Source organism: Artemia sp. Qi Xiang Cuo, chromosome 1 (genome assembly GCF_049724085.1).
Source record: "Artemia sp. Qi Xiang Cuo chromosome 1, ASM4972408v1, whole genome shotgun sequence".
Lineage (NCBI taxonomy): Eukaryota > Metazoa > Arthropoda > Branchiopoda > Anostraca > Artemiidae > Artemia > Artemia sp. Qi Xiang Cuo.
The window spans coordinates 103,277,451-103,294,064 of record NC_142794.1 but is presented as its reverse complement, the minus strand read 5'-3'; the positions used below and the strand labels follow the sequence as shown (position 1 = coordinate 103,294,064).

The 16,614-nt window shown below is 35.2% G+C and overlaps 1 protein-coding gene across 4 annotated transcripts in view; it reads left to right on the top strand.

The window, feature by feature from the left end:
* Positions 1–16,614, top strand: part of Vps50 (vacuolar protein sorting 50) — a 105,706-nt gene that overhangs the window by 36,351 nt on the left and 52,741 nt on the right. For all 4 annotated transcript variants that reach the window (XM_089088262.1, XM_089088235.1, XM_089088244.1 and 1 more), the window contains exons 7-8: positions 3,546–3,752; positions 8,574–8,730. In XM_089088262.1, coding sequence (XP_088944388.1) covers positions 3,546–3,752; positions 8,574–8,730 — 364 coding nt within the window. The remainder of the gene's footprint in view (positions 1–3,545; positions 3,753–8,573; positions 8,731–16,614) is intronic.

The following is a 16,614-nucleotide window of genomic DNA, read 5'->3' as shown; positions in this document are numbered from 1 at the left end:
AATAATTGAAAAGTACCTGAGTCATCAAGCACCTTTAGTCCTCAGTTTTATAGATTATGAACATGCAATTAATTCAGCTGATACAAGAGCTTTAGCGAAGTTCTTATCTTTGTATAGTATACCAGATAAATACATTGCAGTGATTAGTACGGGAATAAGTACTATAATTAGTACTATATATGGGAATAAAATTACTGCGGCTATGGTATGAAATAAGGCTAGTACCTGGTTTCTTACCAAATCAGGAGTTAGACAGGGTTACGTTCCATCCCTATTTATATGGATCACGTAAGTAATATATGGTAAGTAATTGAGATGGAGATTGTCCCAAGGAGCACAGTAAAGGCAATGGGAGAACACGGAAGCAATTGGGTAAGCAAAACTCTCCTAGACTTAGATTATGTGATGGTTTAACCATAATAGATGAAAATGTTTGCAAAATGAATGCACATTTAGAGGTTTAGCGAATTCAGGATGCAAGAATATGTTTAAAAATCAATGTTAAAAAGATTAAGTTACTAAGATTAGGAATAAATGAAGGTTAAACGTTGATGATGAGTAAGGAGAAGATCGGTCAAGTTGACAGCTTCACCTACCTATGTAGTATTATTAACATAGACGGTGGGTGCGGTGAAGATGTCAAAAGTAGAATAGCTAAGGCCCAGGATTTTTTTTAGAGTTGGGAAAAGTTTGGAAGAATAGGAAGGTAAGTCTGCGATTCAAGAAGGGATGACTGTGATCAATGGTTCTGAAGCATTGATTGTTTTGGGTACCCAACTGACTGACTGTCTCTCAAACAATAATCTGTACGAAAAATGTGGTTCAATCCCGCTTTCTAGGCTTTTAATGACAGAAAGGTTGAGATGGCTAGGACACGTTCTATGGATGAAGGACGAAAGATTGCCAAAAATCGTCCTTGTTGGCCAACCCGTTTAGGACCAAACAAAAAGTTAGTCGTCCTAATTGGGGTAGGAGGATGTGGTAAGGAAAGATTTAAGGAAAATGGAAAATTTCTAGTAGAGTTTAAAGAGGAAGGCTTAGAATGGGTTGGGATGCAGGAGGATTATGTGTAGCTGAGTTGGCCTCAGGCCGCTTGGTGCTGCAGTTACTTGTTAGTAGTAGTAGTAGTAGACAGTAGTAGATAATAAAAAGGAAGCCTACTCGATTTGGTTTGATGTAATTAGACCTTTAATTGAGCGTTATTAACTGGGGTTATTTATCCTTGAGATGAAAATTAATTCAGGGAAAAATTATGCGCATAAATAATTGGTAACCATTGCAGGAAAGAAGAAATGACAAGAAGGGATAACATTTCATTATAACTTGTAATAATTCACTTCACTATATATGTTAACCCTACTCAATGCTCCTACATCGTCCTAAGTAAATTAGCCGAATCGGGTTTAATAGTCGCTGGTTTGAAAATTTTTTACTTGGTGCTGGCTTATCGCTTTGCCCAAAGCAAAAGAGCACGTCTCACATGGCTCCAATCTAGACTTTCCAAATATTCTATTTGCTACCTTGATAATTGCAAGCGAATAGTATATGTTCATTTGCACTTATCTTCATGAATGAAATACTGTCGTTAGGCAACTATTTTGTTTATAAACTTCTTCAAACAATTTAGTCGGTTATTCGAAACAAAAACAAGTGTTTTTACTTCGACTCTAGAAAATAAAGTTTTCTAAAGTAATTGTCTTAAATTTTCTAGATATTTTAGATTACGTTTTCTTAGATTTGTTTTCTAGATTAAGTTTTCTAGATATTTTTTTTGCCAAAAATACCCATTCTGTGCTTTTATGTTGCTTGCCCCAAAACAAAAAGGTGCGTGCCGCATTTTTACAAGAGGGAGAGTTTTTAAGCCTTTCATACGAAGATTTTTTTGAGATTTTAATGAGGAGAAATGCGTTAAAATCACAGCGTATAGTTTATTAATTTTTCGTTATTTTGGTCAATATTATTTTGGCAAAAAGATATGTTAACTAATGAGACAAAGCTTTATCTCAAAAGAAAGTCCCGGTCGACAAAGCTATCATATTCACACCCCAAGTGAAAATACGAAATAAAAAAAGTATCTATATTTATTTAATAAGATGAAGCTCTGAAACTAGGTAAAAAAGTTAAAATAAATAAAAATATGATAAATTCAAAACACTAAAACTGAATGCAGAACACGTAAATGCTGGAATTTAACAATACCGTACGATGTGATGGAGCGATGAAACAAGTAATAAGAGAAGAAATGGGGGGGGGGGGCAAAATGTATATCCGTGATTGAAGCACACAAAGCACAAAAAATAGCAAATACAATCAAATAGTGTACAGAAGAAGCTATAACGGTAAGACTGTCTTCCCAAAAAGGAGTTAAAAGATATAAGGAATAGTCTTTTGGGCTAACAGTAATGACGTATTTTTTTCGAATCAAATATTGCATAGCCTGCCTTCATCGAAAAAGAAATATGTTTCTAATAACGTGGCTTTAAGCTATTAATCAATTATACATTTTTTACCTTTGTTTATTTTATAGTTTTCTTTCTTTTTTTTTCGTTTTGTAATTTTTTTTTAACTCCATTTTGACAGAAATGCTGCTGTAGCCCTTTTTGTTTTGTGAATGATAACATGTATTGAAATAGCACAGACATCTTAATGGTGGTACACGTAGGACAGACGCAGATCAATATAGTTCTGTTGGCACTTGTTCCAAAATGTTTCTGTGTGAACCTTCTAATAAAAACAATAATTTCAGATTTAAAAAATGTGAAGCATCTTTAAGTTTAAGATATAAGCTCATACGTGCCTATGAAAACCCCAACTGTCTATAAATAAACCCTTTTTTAAAATAGATTTTAATAGGTTTTTTTAAACAGCCTTGTCAGTACTGGGTTGTAACCAAGGGGGGGGGGTCCATTAGATCTGAAATATTCACGGGAATTTAATGTATATCTGTATGAATGAATTGACGAAGCTTATGAATTCCTTGGAGGATCTCAATTTGAACTTAATAAGTTCTTTTAAATATTTCACTGTTTCTTTGTGTATGTTTTTTAATTTTTCACTTTAATTTTTAACAGGATTTTGTCAGGCTCTTATGTTTCAATCTTTCCTCTTTTCATCCCATTCTTTGTGGCTTTTGAATTAATGTTAAAATATTTTGCTCAACCACTCACTTTACTATGTTTGATTACATTTTTGTGGAATAATATCTTACTGCTTCTATGAGGACTTATAAATAAATATGAAAAAGTACCGATAATGCTTTCGTTTTTATGCATGAAGCTATGAAACAGTAAGAGATCCAACAGTTTCTGAGTCGTATCGAGCAATTCCTGTTTCTGATTCGTGTCGAGCAAGTCGAGCAAGAATTTCTGTGAAGCTATATTTCATAGCTTCGGGTTTGAATATACTTATTATATATATTTAATATATTTTTATATATTTAAATATATTTAATTACTTGTAAAAATATATTTAAAATATATTTCAATTACTTGTAAAACACATGTTAGTATAATGCATGTACTTCACAAAAGTATTTTCATTTTCAGGTCTGTGAAAACTTTAATACTTCTCAGTATGAACGAATTCAAGAAGCTTATAAGTCCCTTGGAAAAACTCACGTGGCCCTTGACCAGTTATTTATGCATATGACCACCGCTATTCATACCACAGCGTTATCTGTAGTCAGTGGCTATGTGGCCCTGTATGGCTCGAGTATTGATGTAAATAAAGTCACATTCAGTGAGCTTTGCAAGGTAAATTTGTCTTGTTTGTTAAAGACTAATGATATTGTCGTGCGTTCTTTAGTAGGCCTATTGGTAATTACAACTTTTCATTGTTTATTAATATGCAATGATTCGTCAAGATTCAACACTTGTTTATTATGGTAAGGAATTAGTGTTAATTTTCATCATTGTAAGTGACAAAGTAGCCTTTTAGTTTAACTTTTACATTTTAGTTTTCATTTGGATTTTGACTATAAAATGTCGATATTTGTGTCGACATATTTTGCTTTCCAATATTTTAGCATGTTGAACTTAGCTGCATGTTATTTGAAATATAGAATTATCTCACAGAGCAACACTACTACTTGAGGCTTTCTAATTTGGGATCATGAAACAGAAAAGGTAATTTTTTGCAAATTTTTGAAAATTTTTGGTAGCTCTCAACAAAATATATTTTTTTCTAGTCTACTAAATCTTATCAATTTGAAAAAAAAAACTTTTCTTAAATCTTAGATTTAATCTATTTGGGATTGTGCAATGCTGTGTTCGCGTATATTTTTGGGAACCTGATGCATATTTTCTGTATCTCTTTTTAACTTCTTCGGAAAACTAGGGAAAAATTTGTATCGAACTCCCCAATTCCAATTATTTTCTCTTTATAGCGTGTGCATGTAACTGAACCCTTTGTAACTGAACCCATGCAATTGAACCCTCATGCAATTGAACCCTCATGCAACTGAACCCTCGTGCAACTGAAATCCCGTTTAAATGAACCCTCGTTTTACTCAACCTCATTTAACTGAATCCTCGCTCAAAGAAAGAAAAAGTCGACGCTTCCAGGTATCAAGCACTTTTTTGGAATTCCCAGGAATTTGTTTCGGGAACAAATTTTATGGGTTAAAATAAAAATAAATAGCATTAACGAATCAGCATTGTATTTGAATGAATTCTTTTTCACTTGGTAGTTATCTAAAAATTCTTTTTGTTATCTTCAATTAGTAAATTTAAGAGGCCGCTGAAAACTGAATTGTTCACTAAATATGATATTAATGATTATGTTGATAGAACATAAAATTGCTAAAATGGTGTGAACTTGTGAGTATTTTTCTTATTATTTTCTATATTTTAATATTGACTGACGAGTTTTAAGAAAGGAGTTGAGTGTCAAGTATTGAGTTAGTGGTAGCAGGGTTTGTGTTGAATGGGGGTTGTATTGACATTGCGTTGAATGGGGGTTCAGTTAAACGGGGATCGCAATGGGGACTGGGAAGGGGAGTATTCAAGAGGGATTTTAAACAGCAGTGTAAGGGTTTTCGATCATGGAGATTTCAGAGGTAGAGCTTTTGTAGCTTCAACCCTTTACACTCCAGAATTGACACTAAAAACACGTTTTGGCACCAGCCATTTTATGATAGTGCTGTTTTGACAAAATCATAAAAGCGCGTAAATGTGAGCATTAGCTTTGAGATGACGTTAAACAATTCTCTATGATGGTCTATTGCCTTGTTAGTACTGGAGAAATAAAACAAAAAAAAGGAGACTTATCAGTGTTTCCAGCTCTTTCAGTGGTTTTTCAGTGTGTCAATCCAAGTGTTTTTTCTTTCACAATAACATTTTACTATTAAGATGAGTCTTAATAGTGTCTTGATGAGACACTTGATGAGTGTCTTGAGTCTTAATGAGTCTTATTCCTGAATACGCATTAACGGCAAAATTTTTCTTACGAGTCGTTTTTTTAAAGGGTTTTTAATGTTTTTGGTAATATGGGCTGTGGTTTTCTCTGAACTAGAGTTCAGCTATTGCTGAAACCATGGGATTTAAGTGTGTTCGGGCCCTGGGCATGAACAGTTTTGCTATTTTTCTAAAATATAAGACAAAGGTGTAATTTGTTGTTTTTTAGAGGAGGGGAGGAATAGCCTTGTATTGAAGTAGCATAAAGTAAAAGAAGGAGTGGAATTGCAAAAATAAGTGAAAAAAGGAGTGGGTTTGAGTTTGCACTGGGGTTAAGTTGAATGGGGGTTGTTTTGAATGTGGCTTCAGTTTAATGTTGGTTCAGTTTCATGGGATTGAGTTTAAGGGGGGTTCAGTTAAACGGGGATTGAGTTAAACAAGGCTCGAGTTGCATGGGGGGCTGATTTATACGAGGATAAAGTGTCACGAGGGTTTAGTTTCACGAAGGTTCAGTTACATGAGTTCAGTTACACGTTGCTCAGTTACATGGGGTTCCAGTTTCAATGGAACATTTTAATAGAAATCTAATTTAGACCAAATTTTTTGAAATTTTGTGTGCCGACAAAACTTGAACCCTAGACAAGACTAAAATAAACTAGGACTTTCTGAAGTGTTTTCAAATGTTCATTATCCAACTTACTAGAAAAATTGATATGGAGGGAATTTATGATCTAGTTGTGTCTTTTGTGTCTCTTTGGTTTGGTTGTACCTTTTTGTGTGGTTTGGTTGTGTGTTTGTGCCTTTTTGTGGGTTGGTTGCTAAACTAATATCATTAATACATTCACCAGAATAGTCTGCTGAGCAACAACCAAACGTAAATAAAATAACGGTCTAACCTCATTTTCCTAGACTTTCAAGGGTTCTTTCTCATCCAAATACTGAGGGAGAAAAAGGGAAGAGGTTCCATAAATTCTTCTATATTGGATGTCTAACAGAGGGGCTGCTGAATTTCAAACAGACTTGGTGACAAGTAAGAACATGTTTCTTAGTCGTGTTTTTTGGGAGTCTGTCCCCCGATTTGGCCTCTCTGGGATGGAGAGGGGTAGTGGGGAAGAGGCAAAGTTCTTGTTATCCTGATTTATTGTCCTCACGACATATACTACAACGATTTCAAATCCCATTCCAACCGTGTGGGAAGTAAGAGACGGTTTTGTAAATGTGGCTTTTCGTGTCTGCACCCGCATAACAGAAAAACTCACCTTCAGAAAAATCATGTCGAAAACTTTCCCCTGGAAAAATCTAGTAAAACCCATTCTTAAGCAAACTCGCGTGGTAAACTCCCCCTTCCCCCCGAAAAGTTCCCCTGGTAAACATTCTCCAAGAAAAACTAACATCTTGAAAAACCGTCCCTGAAACCTTGCTGTTGGAATTATTGCATCCAAAGCTTTTGAAAAACTTCAAAAAACCCGCCCCAAGAAAACACCTACTCAACTTGCTTCACAGGAAAACTTAAACTTTGGATACTTGCCCCTCAAAATACCTACCAGATCTTTCCCCATAAGGAAAAAACATCTGTGGGAATTTAGTGACCCCTCTGTGGGTATCTTTGCTTGGAAATCCATCGATTGACTAGTGTCTTAACTCTAATAGGTTCAAGGCGCATTCCTGACCTTTTGTTGTGCAACGGCATTGGTTATTTTGTTTAGAAAAAAAGCTCTTGACGGAAAACCTTAAGTAAATTCATTCAACCTTAAGCTTATAAACATTCGAAAATTCGGACCTAGCAGCATCTGCAGAAGTTTTTCTCTGGAAATTCGTTGAACACGATTGATCTGTCCATATAGAGATCGGACCCGATCTGTATAAGAGTAGAACAACTTATTGCCATAACGCAACAAGTCTTTCCTTGGGGTGAAAAAGTGAGGTTCTTTTAGAAAAGATTTAATCAAGTATTTAGAAATTTTTAAAGAAGTTTCTATAGTTTTAAAATCTTGCCTTCTGAGGAAAAAAACCACTAAAACAGATCCATCAACACTTTTCTGAATTTACTGGGGGCCAGCAAATATTAATGTACCATAGTGTCACTTTAAATTATAATTTATTCTCTTGCTTATTGCTCTTCAATCCCCAAGGTCATAGCAATACAAAAGGAAAAATTCGATTCTCCATAACTTAAACACAACATAAACAAAAACATTATAAAAATCACTTGCCCGTAAAGCAACTTATTGCCATAACGCAACAATTCTGAGTTGGCAAAGCCACTAAGGGGATTTCCTTTCAAATCTTTCTGTTGACTTATATAGGCGTACCTTTAATTAGAGTATGCCACCATATTTTTATGATTTTTGTCACATAGGTTTTCCAATGGTGAGCTTTGCTGGGGGCGAGATTTCCAAAAGAGTAAGTTTCTTGGCTAGAGTTTTCCGGGAGTGGATTTTCGTAGTACCTTGGATCTAATCTGACTTCGACGGGATGGTCGGTGAGACGGATGAAAGTCTTAAAAATTCATTTAATCAGGACATTTACCCTGAGGGACGTCATGCCTCAACAAAACTTGATTGGAAGCCAGAGCTAGTCTCTACGTTGTAGCTTTTTAGGGTCCAGGAAGGGTGTTCCTAACTCCCTTTAACCCGGAGATGTACCAGGAGAGGTTAATGGGTAGAAACCAAAAAGGGATAATTACTTGTGGCTTAGATAAGATAAGATTTATTCAGAAAGAAGTAAGAAAAAAGTATGTAAATAATACTAACTCCGCAAAGGATCCCAGCTAAGACTTTTTGGAGTCCACGTTCAATTTGATATATATTAAGGGGGAAAATATTTTTAAACTCTATTTATCAGAATATCTATCAAAAGCGGCCATCGGCTCGCAGTCTAATCTTGTCACAAGTTATAGTTAGAATCTGATTTGTTAGTAAAATCATTCTTTTGAACTGTACATTTGAAGTCAAATCTTCATAGAATTTCCATTTTGAAATTTAGAAATGTGTATGTTTAATGAAATATAATGGTACGATATAGATTCTAGTCCTCGAATGCCCTTAAAAAGAATTATCTGAGTATTTTCCCTAGGTTATATTTGTTTTTCGAATTATCACTCAGCGATTCTAGGATTGCATTTTTAGTTTTGGTCACAGTTTCTGAAGTGTTTAAATAATTTATGTTGTGTATTATTAGAAAGCCGTGCCTGAGTCATGCGTGCCATGTCTTCTCGATTTGTGTCGATCAATGTGGACTCTAATGTTCAACTTTAACCGAGTTGTAAACTGGCATCTCTCCAATAATATACTTGGCAACATAGCTTTAAATGACCATCAGTCTGACGAGATACCAAGTAAGTTTATTATCTATTCACTTTTAGGAATGATTTCCCTTTCTTAAAATTTCTTATTATCTTCACCTATAATCTGATTAACTTTTTTTTTTATCATTCAAAAATAAATACATACAGTACACCAAGGGGAATCAGAGAGACCTCACTTCTTACACCATTAGGTGGCAGCCTAATGGTGTAGCCATCGTCTTCTCTGATTTTGATAATTATCTTTTTATTAATCTTATTTATCCGTTATTAATAATCATCTATTATTTTCCTTGAGTTTTTTCTCGTATTCTTATTCCACTATATAATATATACTATACTATTATAATATATATTATGAGAATAGTATATTCTTATAATATATTGCATTGGGTTGGTTATAATAAATAAATCATTTAATAGTCTATAAATGCTGTGGCTATAAGAGGGTACTGAGTTTTTTAATTTATTTGATTTTGGCGTTTTGTGACTTATGTCATTTGATCTATAATTATAATTGTTTTATGAGGAATTATTGGTACTGTACCGGCGCTTAATTTGCAATTATACTTATTGGAACTGCCACCATTAGGTGGCAGTTCCAATAGTCTTTTTTAATTTTCCAATTGTGGAAAGAATATTCGAAAAACTGGGCAACTAATTAACTCTGTCCTCAAACCTTTGCATCCGTCTTTTAGTCTCCCTCCAAGATTAATGGGTATATGTCTTGGTTGCTCCAGGTGAACTTAATGTTCAAGAGGCATTTACTTCCCTTTTTTCCAAAAAGTAAGAAAAATAACTGCCTTTTCGGTAAACTCCCGTCTTTTTAAGCCTAATTTCTTGGTTCAAATTGCTTGAAGTTAATGGCTCTGGATCCAGTTTCTGATGTTAAAATGAGTAGACTTGTCGATGGGTTGAAACGTTCAGCCTCATTTGGTCCTGATTGTATACCCACAAGATGCTTAAATTCATTTTCTCCAATTATCTTTTCCTTGGCAAGTCTTTTAAATCTATCTTTCGAGAATAGAATTTTTCCCAGTCCAATTAAGCGAGTTTAAGTGATTGTTTTATGTATAGGTGGACTCTTAGTGATCCAGCTTATTATTGGCTGATGTCATGATATCAGCTGATATCATGATTAAATATTGTGTATATTTAATAAAATTTTATAAAATGCATTTCTGTTTTCTTTCCTCTTTAGAAGTAATCGATTTTTTCATAATTTTAAGCTTGGCTTCAGAGCAGATTGCTCTGAGCGATACTCTTTTAAGTTTTCTGCTTTCAGTTCATGATTCAAGTCTGATTTCTACCGCTTTATTTTTGGATGTCTAAAAAGCTTTTGATTCTCTAACTGACAAAATTCTACTTTTTGAATTATCTCATTACGTATACAAAGAAATTTTAGCCCTTGGTTTGATTCTTATTGGTCTGGGAGGGTTGTTATCGTGGATCCTCTTTTTCCCTCACCGTCTCAAATTGAGTTTGGGGTTCCACAAGGCTCAGATCAAGGGCCAGTTCTGTTATTAATTTATGTTAATGGTCATATTTTTACAGTCATGAACTAAAAGCAAACAGTCTATTGTCTATGTCACCCTGAATCTTTCCATGCTCATAAATGTAGATCTCCATGAACTGGTGATGGCATTCTGGTTGCCTTTGCTGACGACTGTACCCTTGGCGCTGCTGTCAGAACAAGGCCTAAAATCTGTATTAAGTTGACTATATTGATTGAGAGAGTAATTCTGTGGTTCGATGCTAATTGCCTGGCATTTTATGTCGCTACGTCGATCGACTGTATTTTCTCGTGAATTTCTCAGGCTTGACCCCAGATTTCAGAAAATCATCTTTCAAGGGGATTTCTCAGTAGACGTGGTGGTTCCTGGGTATTAAACTTGATGAGAGTCTCTCCCACAGGCATCATATTAGTAAAATTAAAATGAAAATATTGAAGAATTTCGGAATTCTTCGGAAATTCAAACCATTTTTTCGCTGGCCGATTCCAAAAATGACGTTTCACCGTTGAATTCAGTCTTACATCTCTAGCTACCTCTTAGATGTCAACATTATCTGTACTCCTCATATTTCTCTCTAGGACCTGTGAAAAAGCAGAGTGTTATCCTTGATCCAATTAGTTCTGTTAATAAGCCGTTGCTTAATTTGAATTCGCTTGATATTGTTTCATGAAGGCATTTCGTTTTATTTCAATTACATCGTAATGTTACTGCGGTCCTTAAGACTAGACGGTTTCTTGTCTGTGACCATTCTAGATATCATATTCGTAATTACAATGATATTCGGATTCCATTCTGTTCATCAGTCAAGTTATATCACATATCAACCCCTTGACTGCTTGTGAGTTTGCCTGTAATGATTACATGAGCTGCGCGAAAGTTTCATTCTTTTGGTGCCTTTTAAGAATTTCAAAAACATTTTCGATCTTTGGTTAAGTTTTGTAATTTTTTTCTTTTTTTAACACTAGCATGTGGTTGGTGTAAGTTGAAATTGTACGTTGTTTTGTTTATTCAGTACGGCACTTTGCTTTGATATGGTTTGTGGCAGGCAGTCCGTGGTTGTACGCTGACTGGCATTTTCATTTTTAGTGTATGTGTTGTGTATGTTTTTTTATTTTCCTCGTTTGCTTTTTTCTCCTTTTTTGTCTTATATTTGATTTTATTTTACTTTTTATTCGTATATTAACGGCTATAGAGCCGTCAGAGGGGGGGGGGATATTTGGTGTTTGTTTCTGAATGTTTTGTGTTCTGTTGTATTAGTAAAATCTTATCTTATAAGTCAAAACTTGCTAGCAATCCCACATCTTATTGTCACAGTTTCCTCTGGAAGTATTCGCGGGTAAAATATAATTTCATTTATCACTATGGTATAAAATAAATTCTAATTTGCCAAATGGAAGAGATCTAATATCAATTAAGTCTAAACTATGGATCAGATGCAGAATTGCTCGAACAATGTTAATACATCTTCTTCTTCTTCTCTGTTATGTCTCAATTATTCCCCAAAGCTTACTAATACATCATCATCAGCGATACTCATTATATCCCAATTTTAACCCCATTTGTACTTGTTGAGGAGATAGTCACTCTCAGGCTTGCCGCATAACATAAAATGAATGTCGCATAACATGTCATTTTTTTGAAGAGGTCATAACCATCGCTTGCTTGCACCTCTTACTAATTTCCTTCTCTCGTTAAATTCTGTACTGCTTAGATTTTCCATGTTTATATCATCAATACCAGCACGAAAGACGTGTATTTATTGTGTTACTAGCTTGATTTATGTTGGATGCTCATTTCTCTAGCCTTCCTCTAGCTGAACACGGGATTAGGATAAAATAAAATAATATTTGTTTGAAAATACTATCGTAAGCTCTAATAGAAGCTTTTTTGCTTTTATGTTTAAGTAAAGGAAAAAAAGCAAGTTTAATATGCATATGCTGATATTTATTCCTTAAAATCCTAATTAATTTTTGATTTCTTAAAGTTATAAAAGTGAAAACATTTAAAAGAATTTTTTTCAGTAAAGTACATATTAATTCTGGCTTTTAGAAGGCATGGGCTTTAAAACCCTACTTATATTAATTTTTGCTCATTTTGAGTTTGACTCTGTTATTTATTTTAGTTTCTGTTTGTTTTGGGTTTCATTTATTTATTGATACTAAATTTTTGCAGTTGTAGGATGGATTAGTAGATCGTTTAATTATATTTTTGTTCATTTTTGGTTTAATGAAGTTCTTTACTGTTTTTTTGAAAAACTTATTTTGTGGAAAAAGTTTTTTTAATTAATTTCTGTTCGTTTTATATTGACATAGTCTTTTTCAGGGAGAAAGACTGAGCCTCTTCTAAAGTTAAACAACCACCCCTTCCATAAAAAAACCTTAAATACTCCCTGGGAATAACTTACAACCCTTGCCTCTAATCTCTGGGTTTTTTTTCAACCCCAAAAGCCTTTTTATATGATATTTAGACTATTTTTAATATAATAGCTATCTCAAAATTTCTATTAGGTACGTTTCGGGACAACATGACGTGTCTGGGGGGGGGGGGTTAGCTGCCCTCCGATCACTTTGACTCTTAAAAAGAGCACTAGAGCGTCTGATTACCAATACAATGAGCCTCCGAAGACTCTATGACCACGCTTTCTATAAAAACCTTATATGTCCCAGGGCATAACTTACAATCTTTGCCCTGAGGGCTGGGGAGATTTTTTATCCTCAAAAACATAATGTCCAGACCTTTTTGATACGCTGGACAAAATGGCTATCTCAAAATTTTGGTTGTAAGTGTTTGGGGAAATGATGGGCATGGGGGGCGAGGTATTTGCCCTCTTATCACTTTCGACTAATAAAAAAGGCACTACTCCACTCAATTTCCAATCGAATTAGCCCATTTTGAAGCTTCTACGACAAATTTTTTATCAAAACTTTATATGTCCCAAGGGAGAGTTGCCAGCGTCAAAGACATGATTTCCAGAGCTTTCAACTGCGTTGAACATAATGGGCAAATCAAAATGTTGATCGGAAATGTTTGGGGAAATGATGGGAATGGGACGGAGTTAATTCTCCCTCCGATTACTTTCGACTATTAAAAAGGAGCATAGCCCTCTCAATTTCCAATCCAAATACCCCTTTTTGAAGTTTTTACGACAACGCTTTCTATAAAAATATTATATGCCCCCGGGCATAACGTACAATCTTAGTCCTGAGGGATGGTGGGGGGGGGGGTGTTATACTCGAAAACATAATTTTCAGACCCTTCTACTACGCCCAACAAAATGGCTATATCAAAATGTTGATTGGAAGTGTTTGGGGAAATGATGGGCGTGAGGGGGGCATTCGCCCTTCAATCGCTTTTGACTATTAACAAGGGCACTAACCCATCTGAATTCCCAATTGAATGAGCCTTTTTTGAAGTTTCTACGATAACGGTTTCATTAAAAACCTCATATGCCCCTATGCATAAATTACAACCCTTGTCCTGGTGACTGTGGGGGGAGTGTCCTCCTCAAAGACATAATTTCTAGATCTTTGAACTACGTCCAACAAAATGGCTATCTCAAAATTTTGATTGGATGTCTTTGGGGAAATGGTGGGCGTGGAAGAGGTGTTAGTTTCCTTCCAATCACTCGCGACTCTTAAAAAGGGCACAAACTATTCCAATCTCCCATCGAATGAGCCCTTTTCGAAGTTTCTACGAGAACTCCTTTGATATGAAGTGCCCTGGTCTAAGACCAACCAAAAACTAATAAATAATAGATTATGCCAACATCGTTCTTTACTTAGGCAGCGCTATTGCCGCTCTCATGCTTCTATGACATACTTCAAGGATCGACAAGTCATCCTTGTATCTCCATCTTTGAGGGAATACCTTTCCAATTTCATTAATTATTACTAGGAATAAAAGTAGTTCTAATAAGATTCCTTGAGAAATTCCACAGTAAATAGGGAGGGGGTCGAGGGATTTGTTTTGTATTCTTAAACTTTTGATCCATTTGAGAGGAGCGGTAGAACAATATCACTCAGTTCGTGGTAACGAACTGTAAGCAAGGAGCGACCCGGCTGAATAGTAACCGAAACTCTAAAAAAAGCAATTTCATATCAATAGACATATCAAAAGAATAGGATTTTTATGCTGATTTAAATATATAAGTTTCGTTAATTTTAGTATTACTCATCAAAGGTTACGAGCCTGAGAAAATTTGTCTGATTTAAAAAAAAGAGGAAACACTTCCTAAGAGTCATAGAATCTTAATTAAAATTACACCATCAGATTCAGCGTATCAGAGAACCCTACTGTAGAGGTTTCAAGCTCCTATCTGCAAAAATGTGGAATTTTGTATTTTTTGCCAGAAAAAAAAGATCACGGATGCGTGTTTATTTAATTTTTTTTCAGGGGTGATCGTATCGACTCAGTGGGCCATGAAGATCGGGAGATGGCTCATTCTAACGAAATTAAAAGTTCTACTGCCCTTTTTAAATGACCAAAAAATTGGAGGGCAACTAGGCCCCCTCCCATGCCACTTTTTCCCCAAAATCTCCCGATCAAAATTTTGAGATTATTTTCTTGTTCGGCGTACTTGAAAGGCTAAATAACCATGTCTTTGGAGATAACATGAACCTCCACAGCCTATGGGGAAAGGTTTTCAAGTTATAAAATTTGCCCATTGTTTACGTATAATATTTGCTATTGGGAAGCATGCATACATTTTTTGGGTGAGGAGGGAGAATTTTCTGCTGGGAGGGAGGGGGGACTTTGCAAGGGGAGAATTTTCCATGGAGAGGGAAGTCTCCAGAGGGTGAACTTTTCAGAAGAAATTGCATACTGGGGGAATTTGCTGGAATTTCTATACAAAATTTCTTTATATGTCTTGCTTTCTCTTTACCGTCTCAATTTTATGCGTGGAAGTGTTAAGGGTAATTGTCCGGGGTAAATTTTCACCAGGATTGAACTATCCAGAGGATATTTCCGTGGGGAGGGGGATTTTTTCATGTTGGTGGAGCCAGATTTCCTGGTGTTACTTAAAAAAACAATCAGAAATTAAATAAAAAAAACAAGTTTTTTCAACTGATAGTAAGGAGCAATAATAGAACTTAAAACGAACAGGAAATTATTAAGTAAATTATTAGGCATCGCTTTTTGCGCTAAAGTTTAAATTATGTCCCAATTCTTTGAAAACGACTCCTGAAACACAAGGGTCATTTAATTAAAGCAATAAGTAACCTTTTTAAAACTGCAAAAAAACTGTAACGTGAAGAGCGAGGTGCTGAGGAAGGGGTACCCCTCTCATATACCTAATAACCGTATTCCGTATGACAATGTTATTCTGTTTATGAAAGGGGCTGTCCCCTCCTCAACTCCTCGCTCTTTACGCTAAAGTTTGACTCTTTCTCACAACTACTGTATGGAGTTGTAATTTTCTTTTTCACTGGGAAATGGGATTCGTACTTACTCCCTTCATTAATTTTGGAGAGATGAAGGCTTGCAGTCAACATCTTTTATTTGAAATATAGAAGGAGATAAGAAGGAGCGAGAGGAGATAAGAGTAGACTAAAGTGGTAACTGCCTCCTAGAAGAGGTAGAGTGGAGACGGGTGGGGCAAAACTTGATAGATTGGTGCATATTATATCAGGAATAGCGTTACCTTTGGTAGTTGGGATTTTTATAATCTATTCTGAATTAAAAGTGCTGCGGTAAGTCAAGTCCTTTGTCATTTGCATCACCTAATAGGAAAATTTCAGCATTCGAGTATTTTGACAGAATATAGTCGGCACTGGCATATAATCTTTGATAAAATTTATTCTGTACGCAGTTCTCTGATCAGGAAAATAATAAAAACAGCACTGGACAATTAGGACAAAAAGACGCAATGAAAATTAATGATGAACACCCACCCACGTTATTTCAACAAAGGGCGTTAAATATGGGATCGAAATTTCAGTTGGACATAAATCATTTCGAACGGGGACAAGGATTCTGCCGTCTTTCTAAACCAGAGGGTTTTTCGGGTCTGAGTTTAATAAACTGAGGAAAAGTATTTAACATGTTGGAGTTTTGAACCTGTACTTCAGCAATAGCGATTATATCTAATCTATATATTCTTTATAGGGAGTCTAATTCATTAAGATTTTTAAAGTTGAGACTCAGTGTTGATTAGCAAGAGTGTGGGGAATTGATAAAGGCTTGTTAAGATATCATTTTTACGTTTAACTTTTTTAAAATCACAATTGGAGTCAGTAGGTCTTTTTGGATTCATAACAGGGGCTATATTAGGTGGGTAGAAAAGGGGGACTGGGGCAGCAGATTTATCTTTTACGAGATAATGATTGAAGTCTTTAATGGCAGTAGAGTTATAGTAGAAGGCTAAACTGGGCATGACGAGACATGAAGACAACGGGAAAATTTT